The sequence below is a fragment of the Harpia harpyja genome, chromosome 6 (assembly GCF_026419915.1).
Source record: "Harpia harpyja isolate bHarHar1 chromosome 6, bHarHar1 primary haplotype, whole genome shotgun sequence".
Lineage (NCBI taxonomy): Eukaryota > Metazoa > Chordata > Aves > Accipitriformes > Accipitridae > Harpia > Harpia harpyja.
This window is the reverse complement of record NC_068945.1, coordinates 5,906,563-5,931,384: the sequence shown is the minus strand read 5'-3', so window position 1 is coordinate 5,931,384 and position 24,822 is coordinate 5,906,563. Positions and strand designations below refer to the sequence as shown.

The following is a 24,822-nucleotide window of genomic DNA, read 5'->3' as shown; positions in this document are numbered from 1 at the left end:
TTGTTCTTTGGAATGAATTTGAACTTTCTTGCTGATGGCTTTAATTCATTGATGCATCTTAATGGAAAATTGATTTTTTTTTCCTCCCTAAAGATCACATTTACATAAAAAAAAGGAAAATGGTATTTTAAGAAAAGATTTGCTAATAAAATGAAAATGATGTCTTTCATGTATGCCCTGGGTTTCAGGATTTGAAATAATTTTCATTAAGGAAAGGCTCATGATAATGCTGTGACTTTTTCCTCTCCTTAAACTCTGCTATATTGCAAGGAAGTGAGAAATGATTACTAGACATTATCTGTTCTTGCTTTACAGAAGACCACCATCATGAGGTGCGGTCTCTGTCCTTAATTTTCAAAATTAGTAGGGTTGAAAGGCATATCCTCTGTTTGTTCTCCAAAACCAAACAAACCCCAGAAACCAACAAACAAAAAGCCCTCAACATCCTTCTCTCTTCTTATTGGACTAGGACATGTCGTATAAATCTTACAAAGCCTAGAGGGAGACTGGCAAAATGCAGTTCTGATGAAAGAGCATCATTATAAAGTCAATACCAAATGCCACTAAGAGTGCCATTAACTTGAAGAGAAGAATGAAAAAATATTTCTGTTTAATCTGAATAGCATGGGTCAGATTTTGTTTTTCATGCTAAATTCTGTTAGGTAAGACTGGAATAAGATTGTGGTGGCCGTAGCAGTAGCAGGAAGCTTATGCAAAGGTTGAGACAAAGCCGCTCCTTTAATCTGGAGTCCTTCAGTGCAAACTGGGGCAGCTCCCCTCTTCTTTCTCTCCTTACCCCTACTTTTGCTGTAGCCTACATCAAACAGCTGTGGACCATCAAGTGGATGTTCTGGGGGCTGAGAAATGTCAAGCTCAGCCCTCTTCTCCTCTCACAGTGAAGTTGTGATGAGCCAGTTTCCTTCTAATCTTGGCCCACAGACACCCCAGGGCCTCTCTGGACCCTCCTCTCTTTCTTTCTCATCTCTGATACAGAATATGCTCTTGCTATAAAGGAATGATAATCAAAACATTTCGAGAGAGGTCTGTGGGGTGGGGAAAGAGAACGGATTGTGAGGAGAGAGGAAAGCTGGGAGCTGCATGGCTTCCAGAAGAATGCGAGAAATGTGAAGTTGGGGTCGCAGAAGTATTGTTGGGGCTGGGGACAACAGAACGAGAGACAAACTGGCTGGCCTACAGCAGTGGATTAGACCTGCAGAATATCTATCTATCTATCTATATATAGATATATAGATATAGAATATATACATACATGCACTTACCCACATATGTGTATGTATGCATGTGTATATATATATACACACACATACATACACACAGACACAAGTGTTTTTATGTCTATTTAGCCTGTGTCATTGAAAAGAGGTCGCTCTCTGTATTTGCCAGCATTCTACATGCTGTACGATCCACGAGACCACTTCTACCGCAGTGTTTAGGAGAAATCGGCCAACTGATGATGAGTAACAGGCTGCATGCATGACTGTTTACATGGCAGGAAGAAAGACTTCTCATCCAGAATTAGTCATATGTGCTAAATACTGCCTCAATCTTCATGCCTTTTTTTCAGAGATGGTCTGGTTGTTTCTTGTTTTGCTTTTATCAAGGTATTCTTAGTTTTTCAAATTAAAAAAAAAAAAAAAAGCCTTTGGAGAAATTTAAAGGAAAATATATTTGTGATTTGGTGAAATGAGTCCAAGAGGACAAACTTTCTACAACAAATACGATTTTTGGAAAGGAGTTAGTAAAATGATTTCTGACTCTTGACAAAAACATTTTTATCAGTAATACATGGTGAAAATATTTCCTAACGTGCTTTTTGGCAAACAATTCTTTTGAAAACTAACAAATTTGTAAGGTTTTCTTTTAATTTTATGATAATGAAATGCTTTTTTCTTGGATAGTGTTGGACAGAAACTGAAAAATACTAGTCCATCCACATCTACCACCTCCAAGTCTTGGCCCCCCATAGGCCCCTTGGAATTTAACAACTGACATTTTTGAAAGGCATTTTAACTTCTAGCATTCAAAATAATATCTGGAAAAAAAAAGCTAAATTTTTGGTCACTGAGAATGTGTGATTTTAAAAATTAGGTAAGACATGGCATACCTTTGTACTGAAATGAAGGCAGGTCTGGCTATGTTTTCTGTTAAATTAGTTTCCCATTTCCTTCATTGACAGTGCATAGCATACTGCTATTTACAGCATGCTTGTGCCTTGCTACCCTCCTGTTACACTTCATTGTAATGGCAATCAATATTAAAACTCCATTCCTTTCGCTTTCCAGAAACCCAGCTGTATGTGGATTTGAACCTACTCAGATTAGATCTGCCCTCTTTCCCTGCCTTCAAATTTTTGTGTGTGTCTATGTGCACTCCTATGTTCATCCATAGATACATAAATGCCAAATATTTTGACCAGGCCTGTCTTGAGACATATGTATAACATATGTGTTATTTTACACATATGTATCTATGAATATATACCTGTATATATTTATAGGATTAAAAGTTTCTGAAAATGAGATTATTGCAAGGCATTGCAGTCACTAGAATTAAAATGGAAGTATTGAAACACAGAGAACAATTACAGTTTGTGCTCAGTGCTCAGGGTGTCTGATGCCACTGTGCTCCCGCTGAGCTCTGGAAGAAGCTCAGATAATCTACCTATCGTGAATCTTCGTGAAGTGTTGGGGAATAAGCCAACATCCAGCAGGCCAGCTAGAGGAGATGTGAGTGGACTGGTGGTGGGCTGTGCTGCACATATGCATTTGAAAACAGAATTGCTGCAGCAGCCAAGGGAATGGAGGTGTTTTGATTTCAGGCTCTTCCAATGCAGATAGCTGGAAACATTTACTAGACTAAAGCTTTAATGTTAAAATATACACTTTTTTTTTTCCCCTGAAGATTTGATAGCAGAGACTTCTGAGGGATGTGACACTCTCTTGTCTACAAATACACTGACAGGGTGCCTGGACTCAGACCTTGAGACAGTGTCTTTACTTGGAGATTGTTGACTATTGAAGTTCCCAGTTGTGAAGATTTTATTTCAGCAAGAAAGATAATTTTTTTTTTCAGAACTGGAAAAGGTAAGAACTGTTCTACTTGTAAAACAACCAACCAACCAACTTTCTAGTTAGTGCTGCTATTTGTCAATGCGATTGCATTATCTCACTGTGCCACTGCTTCCAAATGGCCTTGGAGACATCATGCGAAGTACAGTGAAGTGTTTGTCAGAGTCAGAATGTTCTTGGCAATCCTGAGAACTGCTAGATTAAGAACTTACCCAACAGGCTGAAATATTATTGTGTACACTTCTTGGAAACACATGTAAACCACGATTATTTCCACCCCCCCATGCATGCTTATGCAGTAACATCCTTAACTTTTCTCACTGTACAGTAGGGTCTTGAAAATAAAAGCATACCGTATTTCTGTGGACTTTAAAAGCTCTTTATGCCAGAAGAGCATTATAGTGTTAACGCCAAGTGTAAATTTAAGTCCTTACCTTGTAAAACTAAGAATTTGGGGTAATATTCTCAGGTGCAACTGGTACGTTGCTCAGGAAGTTGGTCGGGTTATTCCCAAGTTGCCCTTGCTTAAGACCTGTCCCTATCACTTTCTGGAGGACACTTACCAGAGATGGACCCTTCCAGGTCATATGTATCTGGGTTAAAGTCTCACAGTCATTACTTTTATTAAAATTTGGGATTTCCCCCTCTTTGTTTTCCCTTTCCTTGTGCTGGCAGCTGCCTGTAGGTGGGGCTGCCGTTCCATGCAGGCAGGGACACAGGCAGCTGTGCTACAGATGTGGTGCAGCTGCAGCCTGTTCTGAACTGCAATGGCCAGCAAGTAACCACCTCCTTTAGCAACTTGAGCAATGCAAAGTAACCATAGTTTTAAAATATTTTGTTTTATTAAATGTTTAAAATAACATAAACATCATATTAACAATTTTATGGCTGAGGTTCTCATAATTTGTGACTTTACCATTTTATCTGATTTGAGAGCTCAAAAGATTACACCTTAACATTAGAAACTTTGTAATTAAGATTTATAACAGTAAGTTGTCTCATAGCTAACAAGAGAATAGAAATAGCAGATAGAACCATATAAACTTTGGACAGTGGGAGAGTACATATTTTACTATAAACTGGGGTCTGCCAAGATTATTTAAGAACAAGAAACCTTTTGCAAGCAGTTTCATGTTAATCTGAACAAACCAACTCAATTCATAGTTGACTTTTAAGCAATAAAGTGGGATAGTACATCTTTAATTATTTCCCAAATATGCTTTTTTTTTTTTTTTTAATTCTCTTAAGTAAGTCTGTACCACCTTCATACCTATATTTAGCACCATGTAATGGGGTATTCACCATTTAGCTTCTGGGGAATGTACAGTATGTTATTTACTCTGCACTAGAATAAAGGGTCCAATTGTAATAAAAGTTCATCCTTGCTTTCTGCGGTAGAACGTCAACGCTGGAAGAGCAACAGCATGCTTTCGACCATGAAGCTGTAGCTTATTTACAAACAAAAGAATGCCCCCCTCCCTCTTTTCCCAGTTGCTTATTCATGATGATGATTTGATTAACAGTACTACAGGTTCGGTTTCCTTTACGCTGGAAACTGGGGTAGGTTTTAATCACTTTGTCTTAAACTGAATTGGAACAGTGCATACCAAACAAGCACAGCCTGGCATTTCGATATGAGCTCTGCTACTTTTACCATCTCTGTATACTGTGTGAGAAGACTGGTGCTGAAAGATGTAACTACACACACGCGCATATATATATAATCATGTTTTCTTAGAAAATGTAAAATAACAAATTTCTTGAGGAGGTGGGTAATGGGCCAACAGCCTGTAATATACCAGTATGTCTGTTACCACCCCCCCTCTACCAAGAAAGAATTGTATTTTCTTAACAAGGTGAGAAATTTTATTTTTTTGGTAACAAACATGCTGGAGCTAAACAGCTTTGGTTGTCAGTCAAAAGGCAGTTTAAACTTGGATTAGTTTTAGGGATTTGGGTTTTTTTGTTATCGCAATTTAATTAAAAAAAGAGATACTTCTTAACTGCAAGCTTATGCCCATTGCTTTTTGACAGTGAAATGATATTCAGTGTTTCATTGCTTTTGCAACAGCAGTTCATAGCTATAGCCTACAGACTAGTGTATGTGCACAGTATTAACAAAAAACAGTACGTCGGGTTCAGCAGTGGTCCGTCTTATTTCTGTAGCAGCACTGCAGGCTTCTGACACCGTGAGGGGGTAGATACACTGCAAGTTCATAGGATGCAAACAAATAATCCCATTATACTGTCTTGTGGCAGATAGATAGATACTTTCTTTTGTGGCTGTGCAGACTGGCTGCCAATATTGTTCTCTATGCTTCTGCTGTCTGTGAGCAGAGGCTGCAGGAATGCTCTTCCTACTCCTCTCGCCTCCCCATAGCACTGCCCATGCTACCTCTGTAGGAAAAAAAAAACCCAAAAGCTTGAGTCCTGCTTCAGCCTTACAAGTATTAAAAGCTCTAGCCTTCAGCCATGAGTAATATCCACTCCTGAGGTGTTCGTGTTAATTTGTGCACAGTCACCACAGGACCTCCAATTTAACTTAGTAACAACTGTATTTGGCTTTTCTTTTGTCAAAAGTTTGTAAGTATACATGAAAGAGCAAGAGAGGGAATGGGGAAGAAATAAATGGCTGTCACTCAGCGTTTTCTTTTAGATATTTTCCCCAAGGCTTGGGTTTCTTCAGAGCACATCATACAAGTACACTGAAGAGCACACAGTAAAACCTCAAAGATGTCACTGCCTGAGGTGAGAACAAGTTCTTATGCCAGGTCCAGCTCTCCACGCTGACAGTCATGACTGGCACCCAAAGGCCATTGCCACGTGTCAGTCTCCGCATTGAGGTTTTTTTCTGACATATTTCTGCGGTTCAGACAATCACCTGAAAACATCTTGAGCCACAAGACAAGGGATTAAAGATTCAAGTTTCACTGCATGTTATGTCTGTGTTAAGAAAAGCTAACAGCTTGATCCCCACCCCAGGCAAGGCCAGAGTTCTGGAGCCGGCTGCCGGCGATGCTGTGTGGGCTACAAAAGGTCTCCAGAAGAGCATACACCATCTGCAACAGCTATGCTTCTGCAACATCCCAAGCAGCTCCTGCTGTTTTCTCAGGGCTGAGTAGTAGCTTTGCTGTGGCTGTTACCTTCAGCAAAATGCTGAAGAGCTTTAGAACATGATACCACCATTGGTCTGAGTGAAACCTGAAGCATCTTTTTGCACGTGCAGAACACAGGTCTGGATATGCTCAGGTGAGCAAAGATACATCTAGGGCTTGGTGGGACAATACAGCCTGTGCAAATAACTCTGAACGCCTGCAGGCATACGTGAGGAATGCGTGGCATGATGAGCATCGGGGACGGGAAGGCAGGACGCTTTACTCATAGTAGAGCTGACTGATGTAGACCAGACATTGTAGGTGTAGCAGGTCTGCAGTATTTGACTTTTCTGAGACTCAAGTTTTTGTCTGTCGTGCGCAGCGTAAGACATGATCCCCTTAGCTGTTGCTTCTCTTTGTACGTAAGGCAGGCACTTAAAGACTTTTAGGATATGAGCTAAAATTCTTTCCTAGTTTTTTAATGGAAGTTTGTTTCAAAATAATCTGCAGTTTTGTTTTGGTTTGTTTTTTAGCCTTTCATGAGAGAAGACTGGAAGCTGGCTGATGACCTGATTATGTACTTGAGGGAATGCAGAGTTTCTAGAGGAATCCATACAGCAACCTGCCTCACACTGCCAAGGTAGCCACAGTCTCCGCATAGCCAAGTAAGTTAGCGAAGGATAACACAGCTAACCTTCACCATATACGCTGCTACGGAAGCACTGTACATGAAATTTCTGGTCCCCAGCGCCCGAACCCATAGCTCCTAGTTTCCAAGGCATGACACCTCACTAATGTGCAACGCACGGCCCGCACTGCCAGCTTTCTGAACTTGGAAAACACATAGCTAACAACCAGCATGGGTTCATTTTGAAATTATGTTTTCAAGGCAAGCGCTTAAAAAATTTCCACCTTTGTAAACTGGGTGCTTGACCTAATTAAGCACAGATCAGAAGTAATGCGTGACAAACATTGCTAGGGAATGCCAGAGCCCTGCCATTCTGGACACCATGTTTCTGGTCAGGTTCTGCTGCAGGTATCCTTTGGCAATCACTTGAAACCAGACCTCTGGGGCATACAGGGGAAGATTAATTCCTTGCACCTTTAGAAAGACTTTTGAACTAGCTTGAAGGCCTAAGATATAAATATACTGTCATCATAACCTGCTCTTGCCTTCACTGCCAAAAACAAGTATAATTTTTGAAGAATGCCAGCTTTGTAAATACTCTGCTATTCTCAGCTCTCAAAAGAGCAACTGTGTCGTTTTTTCTGTGATGTAGCATTACTTTTTCAGACAGCTAGCATGACACAAGACTAAAGAAATTGGATGCTGCATTGTTTCAAAAACTAGCTGCTTTGAAGTCTGATAATCTTAAAGTGCTTATTCAGTGTTATCTGAATAAAAAATATTCCAGTACTAGATTTAACTTCAAAAATCTGATAGCATGATGAATTTGTTGCTGTTGCACTAAGGCCATTGTTGCACCAGCTACTTTGAAGAAGGCGCTCTCTCTCTCGTGCCCCCACCCCAGAATTCATGCTTCACTAGGTGAAACAAGTATCTCCAATAGCTGTAAGCGTTAGGAAGATCCTTGAGTTCCTTTCTAAACTGCAAGGTAGGACAAAATGCATTACCTTCACTGTGCATGACTTTTTTTACGCAGAAGTCAATGAAGCCTTTCCTATTCTGAATGAAAACAAGTTTCAGACCTTTTAATTCCTACTGCCAGGAGTGGCAGCAGAACTGGCCTGATGGGATTTCCTCCATACATGTCTTTACACTTTCATTACCAGTGGAATTGATCAACTGCAAAGTGATTTAGCTGTAATGAAAGCATGAAGGACAGTATCAGGCCTTTTTTGAGCTATAGGGAGAGAGGTTTTCTGCAGACAAATCCAAGGGAGAAAAAAGAGCTATTCCTCAAAAATAACAAAGAGTTTCTGAATTTTTCTTCAATCTTTTAAGAAGTTTTCTCTTCATTCTCAGAGTAAATACAGCATTTTTCAAGCCAAAAAAATGTTCCAAGCAAATGTGATAAATGCAAGAACAGGGCTTTTTAATAGACTGCAACCATAACCACACAGAGAAAAAATACCTCTCCATAAGAAAGCAGCTTCTGAGTAAGTAAAGTTAACACAGGTATATGAATTCTATGTGTGTCTTCAGTTATGGCTTGAAAGCGTCAGTCCTCAATATAAGACAAGATCTGAAAACTGTTCAGTGTGTTCACTGGCCTAGTGTAACTGATCTTTTTTCCCCCTCTAAGTTTTGAAAAACTGAAAATGTGACATCATGTTTTTCAATAAGGTACCATTTCACTGAATGAGAATGAAGGAATAGCATCTTTAGGAAGACCTCTTACAGGTTAATTTCCTTGGCTGGGTCTCCTCTGATGGCATCCTTTTCTTCCAAGGTTGTATGCTTTAAATTTGCCTCTTTTGAGGAAGAAGATGGGATTAAAATAGCCTAGGTAGTACATGGGAAGACAATGACTTTGGTTAATCCTTACACTTGCACATCAGACTCTAGATGAACGGTTCCAGCTTGACCTGTTCCTAAAGCTTCAGTTATGGCTTTAAAAATTGGCCTGGTCCTACAGATGAAAGACCACCATGTATTAAAGCACTAGTTAAAATTAAAAAGGTGAACATGTAACAGTGCACAATAAATGCAGGCTGCTGTTGGAGGGAGTGGATTTTTCTGCTACTTTCAGACCCCGATGCCCATAGTTGCTGATTAGAGGAGATGGAGGTCCTTCTGGAAGAGGCTGGTTGCTGATGGACGGCTTCAGTGCCTAAGGGTGCTGGATGCCCTGAAGTAGGAAAGGAACTTGTAGCAGAGGCTCACCACAAAGTACCAGATGTTTCGAGCCATCTGTGACCTTGCAATGAAAATGCGCCAGATGATCACTAGGAGGGTGGTGTTGAATGCATATCGGATGTTCCTCAGCCTGAGAAAGAGAAAGAGGCATCTTATAGAGGAAAACAAAACCAACAAAAAAGCTTACCAGCTCGCTGCATTTGCTGCAGGTAAGTTTGTAAGAAATCCTGTTTACAAGTGGCCCTTGGGCTTTTTGCCATTCCCATTTTAGTGAAAACACTGTGCCCAAGATGTCCCTACCATCTTGCCAAGGACTGTGCTGAAGTGAGGATATAGTGAATAGCTAATGGGATAGGTGGAACAACTGTATTGCAAGTCTCTCTTGTTCTGGGTGCTCTTATTTCAAACCAGAACAGAAGTCATACTGAGAGTTTTTTCTTTATGATAGTTTAGGTCCAATACTTTCTGCTTTGATTTGGTATATTGGCTTTTTTTACTTTGCAGGATTGGTGGCAGGCTAGAAGACCTACATTTGCATGAGCTGATGAATAAAGTTCTCCTGTTTGCGTGAAACCCTGCCTTTAATCTTAGGAAATTACTCAATAATCATAAATGGTCTTTACTTTTGCAGTACTGCAGCACTGGAGTTTTTTTGGGGGGGCAGTTTGCACCATATATTTAAATGGCATTATTGAGTCTTTTAAGATGCTAATCATCTTGTCCTCTTTCTATCAAGCAAAAGTTTCTGCAGTTCTCCAATTCTTACTTTCCTAGTGGCTGACCAAGGGAAGAAAGCTTCGTACCTAATGTCCCCAAGACTGGTTTAATTTTCGTAGGAGTCCTTTTTTTTTTTTTTTTGGTTAACTTTATCACTGCACTATACCACACTGCCTGTTTGGACTATGAGGCAGTTACTGGCCTGTTACAGATGTTCTTATAAATCCTTTAAAAATGACCTGTGAACAAAGAACTAGTTTAGGATTCCTTGCTATGGCAACAAGCTTTCTAGCATTTACAGTGCACTAGAATGGTTTTCTTAAAGGAAACAACCAGGCTTTTAGCTCTCTTGGAGTGCTCCTTCTCCTTTTGCCTGCACTTCTCGGTAAAAGGGCTGGAGAAGACAGGAAGAGCACAATCTTTAACTGAATAGAAGGACAATCTCAAATTGCTCATTCAGACTCTCTTAAACTGTCATCAGGGATTGAATGCATAAGCTCTCCACTGATTTTGGAGAATTTTTGCCCATTCCCCCAAAGGAATTAGAAACTTCAACTTTAAAATGAAATTTAAAATCATACAAATGCTTAAAGTTTTTAGGCAATGTCTTTGAATAGCTAAAACCTTCTAGGAGCTTCACAAAGTCTAAATCTGACCCCTGTTTTTCTATTGTAATTCTGAATGACCAAGATCTTCTGCATTCATGTATTCCTCTTATGCATTGTAACTTTGTTACTTGGTCATCTGCTGGGAAGGCACAATATCTAGCCCCCGATCATTAGTGTCGACAAAAGTCCTCTTTTTCTTACAGGTTGGAAAAATGAAATACTGACAACTCTCTGCCTTAAGAAATAAGCTATGCTATGTTTATCTCCATATTATTCAACAATTATTACTGCAATGTAACTAGAATAATTTTCCTCAAAAGCCATCCAAGGTAGCCAGGAGCTCTTGTCCTTGTCACTGGGTATGACTTACTTTCGTAAGTGCTGCTTTGCTGCTGGAATGCCAGCCATGTCCTCATTTAGCAAGTACTTCTTAGCACCTAGGCAGTAGCTTTCAATGTATTCTGACCAGTGCAGCTGACGAACATCAAAGTTGTATAACTGGGATTTAAAGACAAAGAGCAGAAGTTAAACACCAGAGTTCAAAACAAGTTCACTTTAAGCATCAATTCTTCATTGACCTCTGTTCCTGACAAGGCCCTCTGTGTGAAGTTCTTAAAGCCACCAAGTTTCCAAGAAGACATGGGCACTAACAGACTGTATTTCACAGCTGTCAATTAACATCTTACCCAGCTGGGAATCTGGGCAAAGCAAGCAGAAATTTAGTGCTAGCTGGCAGAAAACAAAGATAAGTTTGTCTTTCAGGTGGCAATTTTTGCATAAATACGTGTATTTGTACACACATGTACATGCAAACACACAGTCGTGGAAGAAAAATGGCATTCCACTCAGGTAAATGGATTCATATGAAAACCTCCATGAAGTTTTTAATGTGTCACTAGAATTATGTGTAAATAAATGAATTGGACATTGAGTCAACAAGTGCCTCTGCATCAGTATTACTTGCTGTTGTGCTGTATTCTCTCTCAGCAGCTAGATCGACAGAAGTCCAAGAAATAGGTTACTCTGGTGTTTGGCATCAAAAAGTCTCATTGTAGAGCTAATTACCCCAGTTAATTTCAGATGCTTATATTGGAAAAATTGTTAGCAAGCTCTCAGGGGTTGTCTGTCTATTAGAGCAAAGAAAGCATTTTTTTTCTAAACGAATGACTGAAGTGAATGGTATTTCTTATTTACAGGGCCTTAAAAGAGAATATACTCAGAAAAATATTTTCCTCTCACCCCCATGCCAATCCAGGCCATTTGCTTTGGTGCAAGGGCCTTGGTATCAGACCAGCAATAACTCGAGCAGAGAGGGGTTAGCTAACTCTGTCAAATACAGGGGGTTAGCTACTGTGCAGATCCTGGTATGTCTGTCAGATATGTATAGAGATTTGTGCTGCCCATAAACTATCTAGCTTGAATACTGTTCACAATGCAGCAGTGGCAACACTGGATGCGGTGCATCTCACAAAGTTCTCATAAGCAGCTTGGTAAGCCTGAAACTCTGTCTAGCTTGCACTAAGTCCTTGATGTTGTAATTTTTTGTTTATCTGCCTCAGAACTAGCTCCTATCATAGCATTTAGGTTCCCTCTACACCTGCTGTGGTCACAGCAGTGCCACTGCCCTTAGAAGTTAGAATTTGCTGCATGCAATCCCTCTGCAGACTAGGGAAGAAAACTCTTGATTCTACTACTGGGAGTCTGTGTAAGAACTTCATGATGTGAGTAAGACCAGTTTGATGTGAATGCCTAAGTACCTCTTTGCAAGGAGATACTGACCAAAGGTGCATTCAAGCTTATCACAGATCTACTCTTTGTATCCTTCAGTCTTCCAGTTACAAACCCATTCTTAAGGAGTAGTATTTCAAATCTATGAAGAATACAACAGAGCTAGACATCCTGCAAATTAATTGCTCTTTGGGGACTTGAATAAAACAGGAACTTTTTACATATTGTTCAGGGTCAGACACTATGTGTTACCTAAATTTCCCTGTGCAGTGCCCATTAAAACCAAAGGGGATGAAAATGTCAAAATCTTTCAAGTAATTTCCATCGTGGTCATCTACCACAACTGCAATGTTAACTGGAAAGACTTCAGTGATTGACCTGCCTCAGAAGAAAGAGCAACACACCTCAGGAGAAAACATTCGCCTGTCATAAACGGAAGGTTCCTGATAAGTTATTTAATGAAACAAGGAGGAAATAAATTATTTCAGGTTAAAGTCAATTCCAGTCATATGGATGTCATTCGAAAGCTCAACAGTACACCAAAAATAATTGCTGCAGATGAACAGAATTGCAGATGATTAGCCATCCATATTCAGGATACACTTACCTTTTTGTCCTCTGTGTTAAGGTGACTCATTAACATATTCATATTATCTGAAGACCAATCCCAGGACTGGGTGGAGAAATACTGCAGGAGCATCATAGACTTGTGCAGTCGATTGATAATCTTCATCATTCTGAAACAGAGGAGGAACGTCAGAGGTGGACAGAAAGTTTGATCGTATGTAAAGGCTGTCGGTTTGCTCTGTAGGTGTTTTCATCAATCCAGATGAATAGGCATTGCAATTCCTGATGAGCACTGCACTGGTACTCACCAGGCCGAGAACTTGCTCCAGCTCAGGTCTTGAGCCTACAGCTACCCAGCTTTTATTGTTGGCTTGAATATGGGTGCAAACATGCATTTTTCAGGCAGGACTGATGCTTCACTTACCAGCCTGAACTAAACAAGGGTTGGAGGCCATATCTACATCACGTACCACATGTGAGGTGAAGAGCCCATCTGAACCAGTATGAAGTCTGCACAGCAGATTGCAAAACCACAAAGGTATATTGCTTGCCTCCCAAGGTGGATACTTGTCTTTCTACCACACAGATTCTCTTCTGTTCTCAAGCCTGACTGGGCTCCTGAAGCAAAGCACTGATTTTTGGAGTTAGCTCCAGTAGAGAGGTGACTGCATCTGCAGCATAGACAAGCTCTGAAGTCAATTGCTCAACTTCAGTTTTCAGATAGAATCATATGATCACAGAGTGGTTTGGGTTGGAAGGGACCTCAAAGATCATCTAGTTCCACCCCCCTCGCCATGGGCAGGGACACCTTCCACTAGACCAGGTTGCTCAAAGCCCCATCCAGCCTGGCCTTGAACACTTCCAGGGATGGGGCAGCCACAGCTTCTCTGGGCAACCTGTTCCAGTGCCTCACCACCCTCACAGTGAAGAATTTCCTCCTAATGTCTAAATCTACCTTCTTTCAGTTTAAAACCATTACCACTCATTTTATCACTACACTCCATGATAAAGAGGAGTGCCTCCCCGTCTTTCCTGTAGGCCCCCTTTTAGTACTAGAAGGCTGCTATAAGGTCTCCCTGGAGCCTTCTCCAGGCTGAACAACCCCAGCTCTCTCAGCCTGTCCTCATAGGAGAGGTGCTCCAGCCCCCGATCGTCTTCGTGGCCCTCCTCTGGACCCGCTCGAGCAGGTCCGTGTCTGTTTTACATTGGGGGTCCCAAAACTGAACACAGTACTCCAGGTGGGGTCTCACCAGAGCAGAGGGGCAGAATCCCCCTCCCTTGACCTGCTGGCCACGCTTCTTTTGATGCAGCCCAGGATACAGTTGGCTTTCTGGTCTGGAAGCACACATTGCTGGCTCATATTCAGTTTTTCAGCCACTAATACCCCCAAGTCCTTCTCCGCAGGGCTGCTCTCAATCCACTCATCGCCCAGCCTGTATCCATGTTTGGAATTGCCCTGACCCACGTGCAGGACCTTACACTTGGCCTTGTGGAACCTCATGAGGTTCACACTGGCCCACCTTTCTAGCCTGTCAAGGTCCCTCCCTCTGGACAAGCATCCCTTCCCTCTAGAGTATCAACCACACCGCTCAGCTTGATGGCATGCTTTTCATGTCTTTGGGCTTTGATCTCTCTCTCAAACCCATTTGTTTTTCTTAAAGGCCATTCCTCTCCCTGTATAATACAGTGGCAGTTTGGAGTGTTTTTTGTGTCCTTACTTATACAGGAAGGGTCTGATAGTATGCACTCCTGGTGGATGACCTTGAAAATAACCTGAGTTCATAGGCTTTTTTTTGGGGGGGGAGCGGGGGGAACTGTTTGAACACCTTCCTGGAGCGTGAGTGTCCTGGTAAAGATGAAAGCTCCTTCAGGGGCACGGCTGCTTAACAGGGACTTTGGAAATGTAGGTTCAGGTCTCTCATGTGTCTTGGCCCTTTTTTATTATTAATTTTTTATATCAAAGGGGATGACAATAATGCTGTCCTACCTTGCAGGATTATTTTTCAGTTGTCCCAATGGTCATGAGTACAAAAGGCCTCTGGTTGTTTAAAGTGTGATGTACAGAGCTTGGTCAATTTTGAGAGAACACCACGTTCTCTCAGACTGGATAAAGGCAAGAGAAAGCATTAAAAGGCTGATTTCTGTGGAAAACAGAGCTGTTTTCATGAGAAATTTTGAGCTGCCCAGAGGGTAACACAGTCGCCGTGACAAATAAAAGGCGGCAGTCTGGGGAAGAATGGTGCCAGGCTGGCCTCTCCCCGTGCAGATGTGACTGCCCCAATGATAAGCATTAAGTACAGCAGAAAAAGACACAATGAGTACAGCAATTCAGAGGACGACTGTGCAGCTTACCCAAAGCAAATTGAAAGAGCACTAAAACCTTACATAGGCACTCCTACTCAGAATTAAAGTGGCTTTCATTTTAGGACAGCGCATCATCACATTAAGGGAACCTTCATTCTGAATAATTATGTGTGCATTGATTGAATGCAGGTTATCTAAACTACTTTAAAATTGCTTCAGATTAACTTTCCCGATTGTGCCTGTGTAGGCAACTACTATGGGGCAAAGCTTTGTGGATATTTTAATACCTTGTAAGAACTTGGGAAACAAAGTCTATGGCTAGATTGCAAAGATCTGAAGTTGCCCCTCACACTGGCTCCCCAAAAGCCATCAATATCTTTAAAGTGTTTAGGGCTAATGGAATCTGTCAGAAAAAAAAAAAAAGATAAGAGAATCAACTGTGTGTCCCTACTTATGCTTTGAAAATAGGCTATCCACGTGGCCTCCTGTCAATGTGGGCAGAATAAGCTCTGACTGTAGATCTACCCAAAGCAACATATCTGAGTGGCTGAAAGTAAGGGTCAAAAAGAGAAATGAAGCATCTGAAGAGGTATGTATGAAAACTGCGTTTCGTGTTAACTGACTAAGCTCAAATGTTGTGACCACATTCAAAATATTGACTAATTTGGATGAAGGAATGGTCTACTGAAAAACATCAACTGAGTGGAAACATACTTTTCTGCAGCCTGTGAGAGGCTATGGCAAAGATTTCTTACAGAAAATCTCATTCTCCACTGTGGAGGAACTGAGAGGAACAAAGCAAGTAGTAGCTGTCACTGATAGCCTTATTAGTTACACTTCAGAAATGCATCTTGTCTTCTAGAAAACTGTTTACAGCAATGATTTCTTTATTTGCTCTCATACTGAGCCTTGCATGAGCAGATTCTCAGGTGTGGCAGATTGCCTCAGGAGACTACTAATGATATAAAACACATTAGTTTCTAAGTCATGGATGGATGTGCAGCAATAACAGTAAGCCATTTAGGGCAGTTTTGCTAGACATCAAGCAATTTATGTGAAATGAGCTAACAGTTAAAGTAAGTTTCTCAGGAGAGGCAACATACAAAAGTCTAAAGCTGAAGGAGGTGACTCTTGTACCTACCCTTTGGTAGATGGGGTACTGCATGTGATAACTACAGGAGGAACTACAACCGAGTTCCTCCAAACTACCCTGCAATTCAAATTAGTGAAGGTCATAGGCTGGTCCTGAATAAACAGTAGACTTGCAAAACCATAACCAGCTCCCAGATAACCTACTCCATGTGATAACCCATCACCTTATGATGAGTTGAATATGGATACAGTAGAGAACTGAAGCCTGAGTCTTGGTCCTGGCAAAGAACTTTCTCCTTTCTGCTTGCAAATCTGGCATAGGGTCATGGAGAGAATTCAAGAAACTGCCAGGAAGATGGCTTGTACTTCAATAGACGGGAATGTCAAGTGGGAAGAAAGTTAAGCCTAGGTGCTCTGTTTGAAGCAGAGGGAAAAATTAAAGGGAAACATTAAAGCAGGTTTAGTGACACATTCAACTTTTTTTTATTTGATGTGGTTTACTGCCCTTAGACCATAAAGGTCTGGTATTTAGGTAGCTGTGAAAAAAAGAAAGAATGAGCTGCTACTATGCTTTCTACCACATTGCAGTAATGCCTGGATGAGCTTAAGTAGTGTGTAAAAAGAAAAGGGGAATTAGATTAAAAAAAAAAAAAAACAAACCCAAAACCAACTTGGTGAACTCACAGGTTCGTTGCTGAGCCTGTGTTTGCTCAGGTCACAAATCTCAAAATTCAGAAGAAGGTATCTTTCTCAGCATGAATGCATGCTGAGCTCTATTTGAAATTTAAGTACAGTATTACGGCCAATGTCCATTGGCTACTTATGCCAATCAACATTATGAAAAGAAATGTCAATTGTAATGGCAATGCCAAGATCTTACTGCTGCCTGTTTCAACAGAGTTTGGAGATTCCAGCCTATTCTTGCTCATAGTTTACCTCTATTTCTAGGGTAATTCTTGCCTCCTGGATAACTGAAAGTCTTTTTGTGCATCAATTTTCCTCTGTAGCAGAATGTCGGAGAGAAATTAGAGCAACACATCAGCCAGGGATTTCCCTGCAAACAGCCGAAGCCAGCTTTCTAACTAGCAGAGGAGCACAGAGCAGCTGACATCAACACAGTGCTGGCATACCGTTCTTGTGTTGCACAATAAATTCTCCTCTGTGGTGGCAGGGAGTAAAGGAGGACGTTGGCTGAGTTATGTTACACCGGGATTGCTTCCACACGGGACATGCATGTCGTGTATTCCTCCTAGCCATGACACTGCCAAGGCTCAAATACCAATTGTAATGGTAAACCATCCTTGTAAATACAATTCAGAATTTATTCATACTCTGGAACAACTGCTTCCTAGATATGAGGGTGCTGGGCCAGTGCTGGCAACTGCTAATTATGCATCTGATTTATGGGAAAAAAATATTAGCTGGAATGTTCTAAACCTTGCCAGTCTCAAGTCCTTATGCAAGCTACTGATACATAGAGGCAATCAAGTCAGAGAGTTGCAATGGTAGAAATCTTGCTATACAGAGGACAGTTTAACTACTGGTCCTCTTCTGTCTTGGGAACCCCTGAAGTGTACAAAGCTGTGTTTAAAGGATGTGCTGTCCCCCAGGTACTGGAAAGGGTGGGAACCCTAGGCTACACTTAGCTATGGGCATGCGATTCCTCTTCTTTTTGAGTAATCTCCTCAAGACAAGGAGATGGGAAGAAGACCAGGGACTTCAGGCTGAGGCAGCCAGTTCTCAGAACTTGTTAGAGATCTGCTCTCCGTAACAGTGGCAGGCATGCAGGAGGCTGAAGGCGTGTGGTTTCTTACCTGGGCTTTCTCCCCGTGAGCCTCATGTACAGGTCGTAGAGTATGGCCGGTGCCTTGTGACTGACAGTTATCCAGTACTGGTTTATCAAGTAGTTGGACGTCAAGTGAGCATTGGGTGTTCGGAAGGCCTGCTCCAGTGGGTTCCTTTTGAACGTGGATATAACATACTGCTCTGTAAAGGAAGAGGCATTTAACTTAAAATCAGGCACTTAATTTCAGTCGAGTTGGGCACAACCACACCAACATGCTGCAGTAAAGCCCAAGTTACAGTGCTTGACGTGTTTAACCTACAGTTCTGTGAACTACGTAACCAGTGGTTGGATGAGATCATCTCGGGGTCCCTTCTGGCATGAAAATTGATGACTCCATCTATTGCCTATTTGAAACACAATCTGACTTTAGACTTAATAGCAGCAGACAAAAACTTCCTTATCAAAACACCAAAACGTAATGGAGGAAAAGCAGGCAGTTGTATCCCGAAACACTTCAGACCAAGGAACTGCAGTTCTGCTTTCACCTGCAGTAGATGTAAAAGAAATTGATAAGTGTTAACATATCTTCAGATCACTGAAAGCTAACTTTGATCTGCTAGCATAAAACAAAAATGACATTTCCAATTTCTAGTCAAATTTTCAAAAGGGCTGATGTCAATATTAGTCTGAGTCAGGGACAGGTTGCTTACAGACATATGGTGCTGCTTCTAGAAAGACTTCATTATATCCTTTCAAACCACATCTGACCCACGACACCAAATACCTCAGTCTGTTTTCAGAGGAGCTCTGGATGCACTAAAGCAGCAAATTGTCTTGCATTCTTAACTTGAAAACTAATGATAGTGCAGTAATCTTTCATCCCTTTTGTACGTTAAGGCACAAAATATGTTGGGTCTGATTCTGAGCTCTTGCAATGGCACAGTGCCACGGAATTGGCATCTAGATGTGCATATCTGGGGCATTTGCATATTGCAGAGGCTTAATAGAACTGCAGTAGTTGAATACAAGACTATCATCCTAGGGACTGATAAACAGATGGTGCTCCTATTCCTGAGCACCAGTGAGCTCAATGAAGAAGAATATGTGGGCTTTTTTTACTTTTTTAAAAATGAATTTGAGAGTTATGACATCAATCTGTGCTCATATTATAGTCTACTCTCTAAGCTTATGTTACAAATAGAAAATCAGATGAGAATTTGCAAGTCACAAGAAACATCCAGATCATCCTCAGATAAGCAGATTCTAATCATAATATTCAGACAGTATTCTCATGTATCTGTGGTCGGCTCATTACTGCACTTCAAATAGTGACTTTTGCTGTACTCGTTCTAAGTAACAGCAACTAGAGGAGACTTGTTAGCCACTTAGCTGCTAAGTTTAGACAAGACTTTTAAAATAATACCATTTAGTTTTAGTGCAAGTTTATTGTTAATTTTTCTGTCCCGTAGGCTGCAAGTTTAATGGCCGAAGACCAGTTCTCCTGAAACTCCTCTTGCATCTGAATAGCTAGAACTGACTGCCATCCTTTCTGTTTCACTTAGCCGCACTGCAATGATGTGGTTATCTTGTGGTCACTATGCGGGCTGTGGTACCGAAATCTTATCCTTTGCAGCACGTTCTCTCCAAATGGCAAGGATTAGCAAAAAACTCCTATTTAAACTTCCCCGTGTAGTTGTGCCTGTGGCTTTACTGGAGATTTCCAAAGGTGTTTACTCCTGGCAGGGGAGTGACAATAAGCAGTTTGGGATGGGCTACTGGGAAGGAAGCCGCTGTCCTGGCCCAGCTCTTGGCAGAGTTTGTGTCTGTCTAAGCAGCGTGTGAGGAGTTTCTTTCCTCTGTGTTAGCAGCACGGCCGTTTACTACAATTATACTTCGACAAAGTCATAGCTGGCTTAAACGTAAAGAGATCTGCTCCCAGTTTGGAGAGGGCTGTATATCTGTGCCCATTCAAGCAGCTCATGGATCAGGAGAGCAATCCCATGAACTCTGCTGCTTCTCCCCTTAAGGAAGTTTCTCCAAGAGGCACTTTAAATCCCAGTTTATTTACAAACTCTCATCTGCTTATCAATATTTAAGTTCATTTAGTTTCATTTGGTCACTTCATTTCCTAATGGAAACCTATCAGTTTAACCGGGACCCACTGATATTTTGGAATTGTGATAGTTTTGATACTGTCTGCAGCATATATTTATAGCTCTCTTTATTCAAATCCTGATGTTAATATATTGCAGATCTAGTTTCCAACTTTAAACTGGGTGAGGTGGTTTCCCTTTGGAAACATGCATATAAGTCAAGAGCAGATGAGATATATGCTGAAAACTCAAGAAAAATTCTGAAAGTCAGGAACGAAAGTGGTTTTGTTCTAAAATGCATATAAGAAGGCAGCGAGACCAACTTGAAAGACTTACTGGAAGGAAGTTGGGAAAACACCAGTGTTGCATAATTTGGAACAGTTAATGCTATGTGCATTTCCCTTACAAACCTCCCTTACCCTGGCTTGCACTGACTCAGCACAATTGCTCTGTCTCCTAATTTCTGGAAAGTGTTCAACATCGCAAGCGTAGCAAGTCTTTTATGCTCCAACAGTTTGTTTTGGAGAGAGAGAGAGAAAGAATCAGACAGACAGACAGGTCAGGCAGGCAGAAAACCCGAACCAGAAGCGTATCACCTTTAGGAGCTACTGAAACAGCTTAGCGGGTGGGTGGTCTTTCCTCTCTGACCACAGCACAAAAATGCAGAAGCAAATTCTACAATTCAAAGGCAGATTTAGCAGGGGGAGAATCAGACACCAGTCTCGTCTGGCTAGACTGTCAAGGATAAATTGAAATTAAGTTTTCCCATGCTGAACACCATTTTAAAACCTACTTTAAGGTTTAGTTTTGAGAAGAAATTGTGAAATGTACTTCACAAAATCCGACTAGCAAGATTTAGATTGCAGCAAAGCAGAATACGCTTCTTCAGATTAATACTCAGTTGTCTGACCACATTTTTGTAATAGCGGGGAAAATAACAGCAGTAACGGAATGAAGTAAGAAAAAATCCCAAGGCACAGCCTTATTTGGAAAAGAAATAAATCAGTTAAGGTTCCTTTTAACACTAGAGGTTTGTCTGTATCTGGAGATCTGTGGAATAAACTGGTTTGCAATGGATGTTTAAGCATTAAGCTCTTAAGTAGACATATATTTTTCAAATAATTCTCTTCTAGATCTCCTTCTCCCTCCCTCCAAGCTCATCACCTTTGTAGTCAGTATGTCCAGTCACTTCTGTTCCCTACCCAGGGCATCCTCAGCCCACTCCTGTCTCAATTTCTCTATTTGATCTTTCTCTCCTTTCTTCCTCTCCCACCATAAAGTCCCTACTCTGTTGTGTTCACCTCTCATTCCTACAGCTGGTCCCAGTGTAAGTCTCCCCAGCCAGATAGTCCAGGTCCTCCCCTCTGCAAACCCCGTGTTTGATTTGCACTAAAACACTCAGTCCCACACCAGGTGACTCGCATTCCCCACCCTGGTCTCTCAGCAGCTTCCAGTCTCGTTCTCACAACCCTCCACCTCAATGACCAGTTACAGACCCTGTGCAAGTCCAGTCTCCCCAGACTCCTTGAACAGACTCTCTTTCCCTCTGCTGATTCCGTGTCTCCTGCATGTTTGCATCAAACAGCTTCTTTCATGCTGGGGAAAAAGAAAAATTCTGAAAAAGGTGAAAAACCACTGGAGGTAGAGACCTGGCCTCAACAGTTTCAACCTGAAAGGTTAGCAGAGCTAAACACAGTTGGAAACAGGCTTTCAGAAAGAGAGGGTGACAACTCGCGTAACAGATGCTGCCCCATGTGCGAGGGAGGGAACTGGTGGATGAAGTTCAGTCCTTCTCTGCAGGGGCTGGACTACTCAGTGGTAGCTCTTATTTCAGAGAGATCATGGCTCGGAAAGGCCTGTTGAAAGTTCATGTGAAGAGACTGGCTGCCTAGAAGCCAAATAATAGTGAGTAGACAGAGAAAGTAATGTGAGTGGGCTGAGAAAGTCTGTCACCTATATAAAGAAGATTTTAGAATTGTGTGTATTGACCAAAAAGAAATTGGTAGGAGACTGAATTGAGAATTCAAACTGGATGGTCACAGTCATATCATCCTAATGCAAATAAACCTTTCCCAAACTAATTTCTTAAACCATGCAACATCTTTACAGGCAAAATTTTGCTCTTCAATACTCCAGCCTAACTGCTGTTCATTAATTTATACCTAATACCCCCCTGCAGCCTGCTGATCTCTGGAAAACTGTGGATACAACATGCAGTAGAAAGAGCTCCACAGTGTCACCCAGGGAGAAAAATCTTGCCTTCAGTCCCATCACGCAGCTGAACTGCTTATGCAAGCTTCTGCTGCACTCAGGTGATTTCATTGCTAAATCCACAGTTATGAGCAAAGTAACAGAGTAAGATCAGTTACAATGCATTAATACATTGCTGTTTTCATCAGTAAAATTACACTGAAAAATGGGTTAAGAAAGGCAAACCTCAGGTAGTAGCGCTACGGTGGCTGTTGCCTGAAGTAGCAGCCTGTGAAGAGCTTTGCATTTACTCCTGTGAAAAGCCACAGAAGATCTGACTTTACACGTTATAAAGACTGGCTATGTTTTCCAACAGTCACCTACGAAGCCTCACCTCTTCTCACAACTGTGGCAAACCACAATGTTAGATCTCTCATTAAAAAAGAATAAAAAAAAATCAGGAACTTGGTGTGATTTTCTCACTGCTCAGCCAATTGCTGAAACCTCTTCCCTGCTAGATCACTTAATCAAATCTCATGGTAGGACATTAGTAGGATTTTCAGACAAGCCATGTTCTGAAAATGCAATTACGGTCTGATTCTCTGCCGACTTACAGTTTGCCAATTAAATAATGCAAAGACAAATGCAAAGCAAAGGCTGAGAGGTGAAACACCACAGTAGTTATTTGCCAGCATCCTGTATTTAAAGCACAAAGATATGAATTAATGTAGAACAGAAAGCGAATCAAACCCCGTACATCTGCTCATGAACGTACTGACTGTACGTAGTGTTTCTGCTGCTTGGCTTCAGTGTGAGTTTTCCACTGTAAGGGTGTCAGGATTTGTCTCCCTTTCTTTCACCACTGCCTCAGAAGCACATCCACTTGAAGAAAAGTCAGCCACGAAAATAGTTTTAGTTCTTCCACTGACACAACTCATAACCAAAAGGCAAATTGTTCTTGAAGCACACCTGTCATTTCAAGGTTTGCCTTCTCAAGTCTACACCAATTATTTCTGTTTAGAATTTTCTTCACAGAAAGAGGAAGAAAGGCAATTCTACTTCCTTAATATACTAGTGTTCATTCATTATCAAGGTTCCTCAAGTGATTTCAAAGCACAAAAAAACCCCCAAACCCAGAAAAGGTTCTCAATCAGAAAAGGAAAATGTCCTGTTACAGCTCTGCAGAGCATCTTCTCATAGAAATGAGGGGCTGGTTCTCTATTCCTTTTTCCACCACTTTCCACCTCAGTGCAGCAAAGCACGTACTCTGCTGGGTTGTTCCGTGATTACGCCCACAATGAAAACGGAATAGATGCCTTCCTGGGCTGAATGCCCAGCACCAGGAGCTTTTGCTCACAGGACCCTCACCGACTGCAACTGGCCCTCCCACGCGCAGTTTGAATGGCAGATGCTGAATGCCACCGAAATATAGGAAACCACCTTTTCAAAGCCGGGCCGAGGAATGGTATTGATGTTTGACACATTCTAGGTTTAAACTAGACCTTACCCATTTCTCCCCAGAAGAAAGGGTTGATTCCACCTGTTGTGCAGTTGTACACCAACATGTTTTTTGGTCTGGAAAAGAGAAAGAAGTATTATTTGAAGGTGTGAAGAAAAGCACCCAAAGCTTTATTAGTGGAGCATGAAAGCTAACAGCCCAAGAAACAATATCAGCTCACAAAAAAATGCACAAGAGGTAATTTTTCACAAATATGAAAATACAGTATAAAACATGAAATTTTAATACTATTCAGTCAGATTCTGGAGAGCATATGAAGTTAATGGGGTTTAAGAAAAACCATCCATAATTGACTTATCAAAAATTATAAAAACAATAAGGAAAACATGCATACTGACAAGTTTCTGACTTTTTTTTTTTAATAGTTTCTCTTGCTATACCGTAAATATTTGGCCCAAACCAACCTCAGGGACACACTGTGTATTTTACAATAATTTACTCAATGGATAGGATTTGTCCTACTTTTAAACTCCATTTTTTAGGGTGGTGATTACAAATCAATGCATTTCGACAAAATTCTCATTTTAATATCAAATAAAGTTTGGTTGTTATTTGGGCGTGACACTAAACATACCTCATACTGGTTTTACTTCTTTCTTTGATACAAAGCAAGAGTTAGTCAAAGAGCTTTTTTGATCTAAGCCTGCCTTGCCAAGGGTGCAAGCGATGCCATTGATACAGCATTTTTCTTACTCTGCATTAGCAGCTGGAGCCATCTGGCAAAAGGCAAAAAGAGGTGAGATCTGGCCTTGAACAGGGGATGGGAGCTTGGCTGGAGGATACAACATCTCCGTGCTCGTGGGGTGCCTGTGGTGCTCAGAGCCTTTCTCCATGGGAGGAGGCTGCCTATGAGGAACCTTTCTTTTTCAAAACTCCTATGACCGAAGATACCAGGAGATAGAACCCCATAACCTGGGATAGGAAATCTCGCACAGTAATACTTGAAAACTGCAGTTGGATAATGCACAGTTTTAATGGTGCTTTTTTTTTAATAATGCTTTGAAGTTATGCCATTTGACTGTATATTACCATTATCATTAATCCCTAGTAGACTTCTAGGAATGGTTAGGACCAACAGACATGTGTCAAACTCTGAATCCACGATCTCCTGTAATTTGAGTTACTGAGTCGAAGTCTGATAGAAAGTTAAACTTAAAAATGCACACTAGTGCTTAGTGTGAGAAACTCTGCATTATGGAAATCAATATGGCAA

The 24,822-nt window shown here is 41.2% G+C and overlaps 1 protein-coding gene across 10 annotated transcripts in view; it reads right to left on the bottom strand.

The window, feature by feature from the left end:
* Positions 1–3,909: 3,909 nt before the first annotated feature.
* The window catches only part of FAR2 (fatty acyl-CoA reductase 2), a 151,119-nt gene continuing 130,206 nt past the window's right edge, over positions 3,910–24,822 (bottom strand). For all 10 annotated transcript variants that reach the window (XM_052790149.1, XM_052790147.1, XM_052790145.1 and 7 more), the window contains exons 8-12: positions 23,598–23,665; positions 17,836–18,007; positions 12,666–12,795; positions 10,701–10,828; positions 3,910–9,135 (exon numbers count right to left, since the gene is read on the bottom strand). In XM_052790149.1, the coding sequence (XP_052646109.1) occupies positions 8,973–9,135; positions 10,701–10,828; positions 12,666–12,795; positions 17,836–18,007; positions 23,598–23,665 (661 nt within the window). In that variant the 3' untranslated portion in view covers positions 3,910–8,972. The remainder of the gene's footprint in view (positions 9,136–10,700; positions 10,829–12,665; positions 12,796–17,835; positions 18,008–23,597; positions 23,666–24,822) is intronic.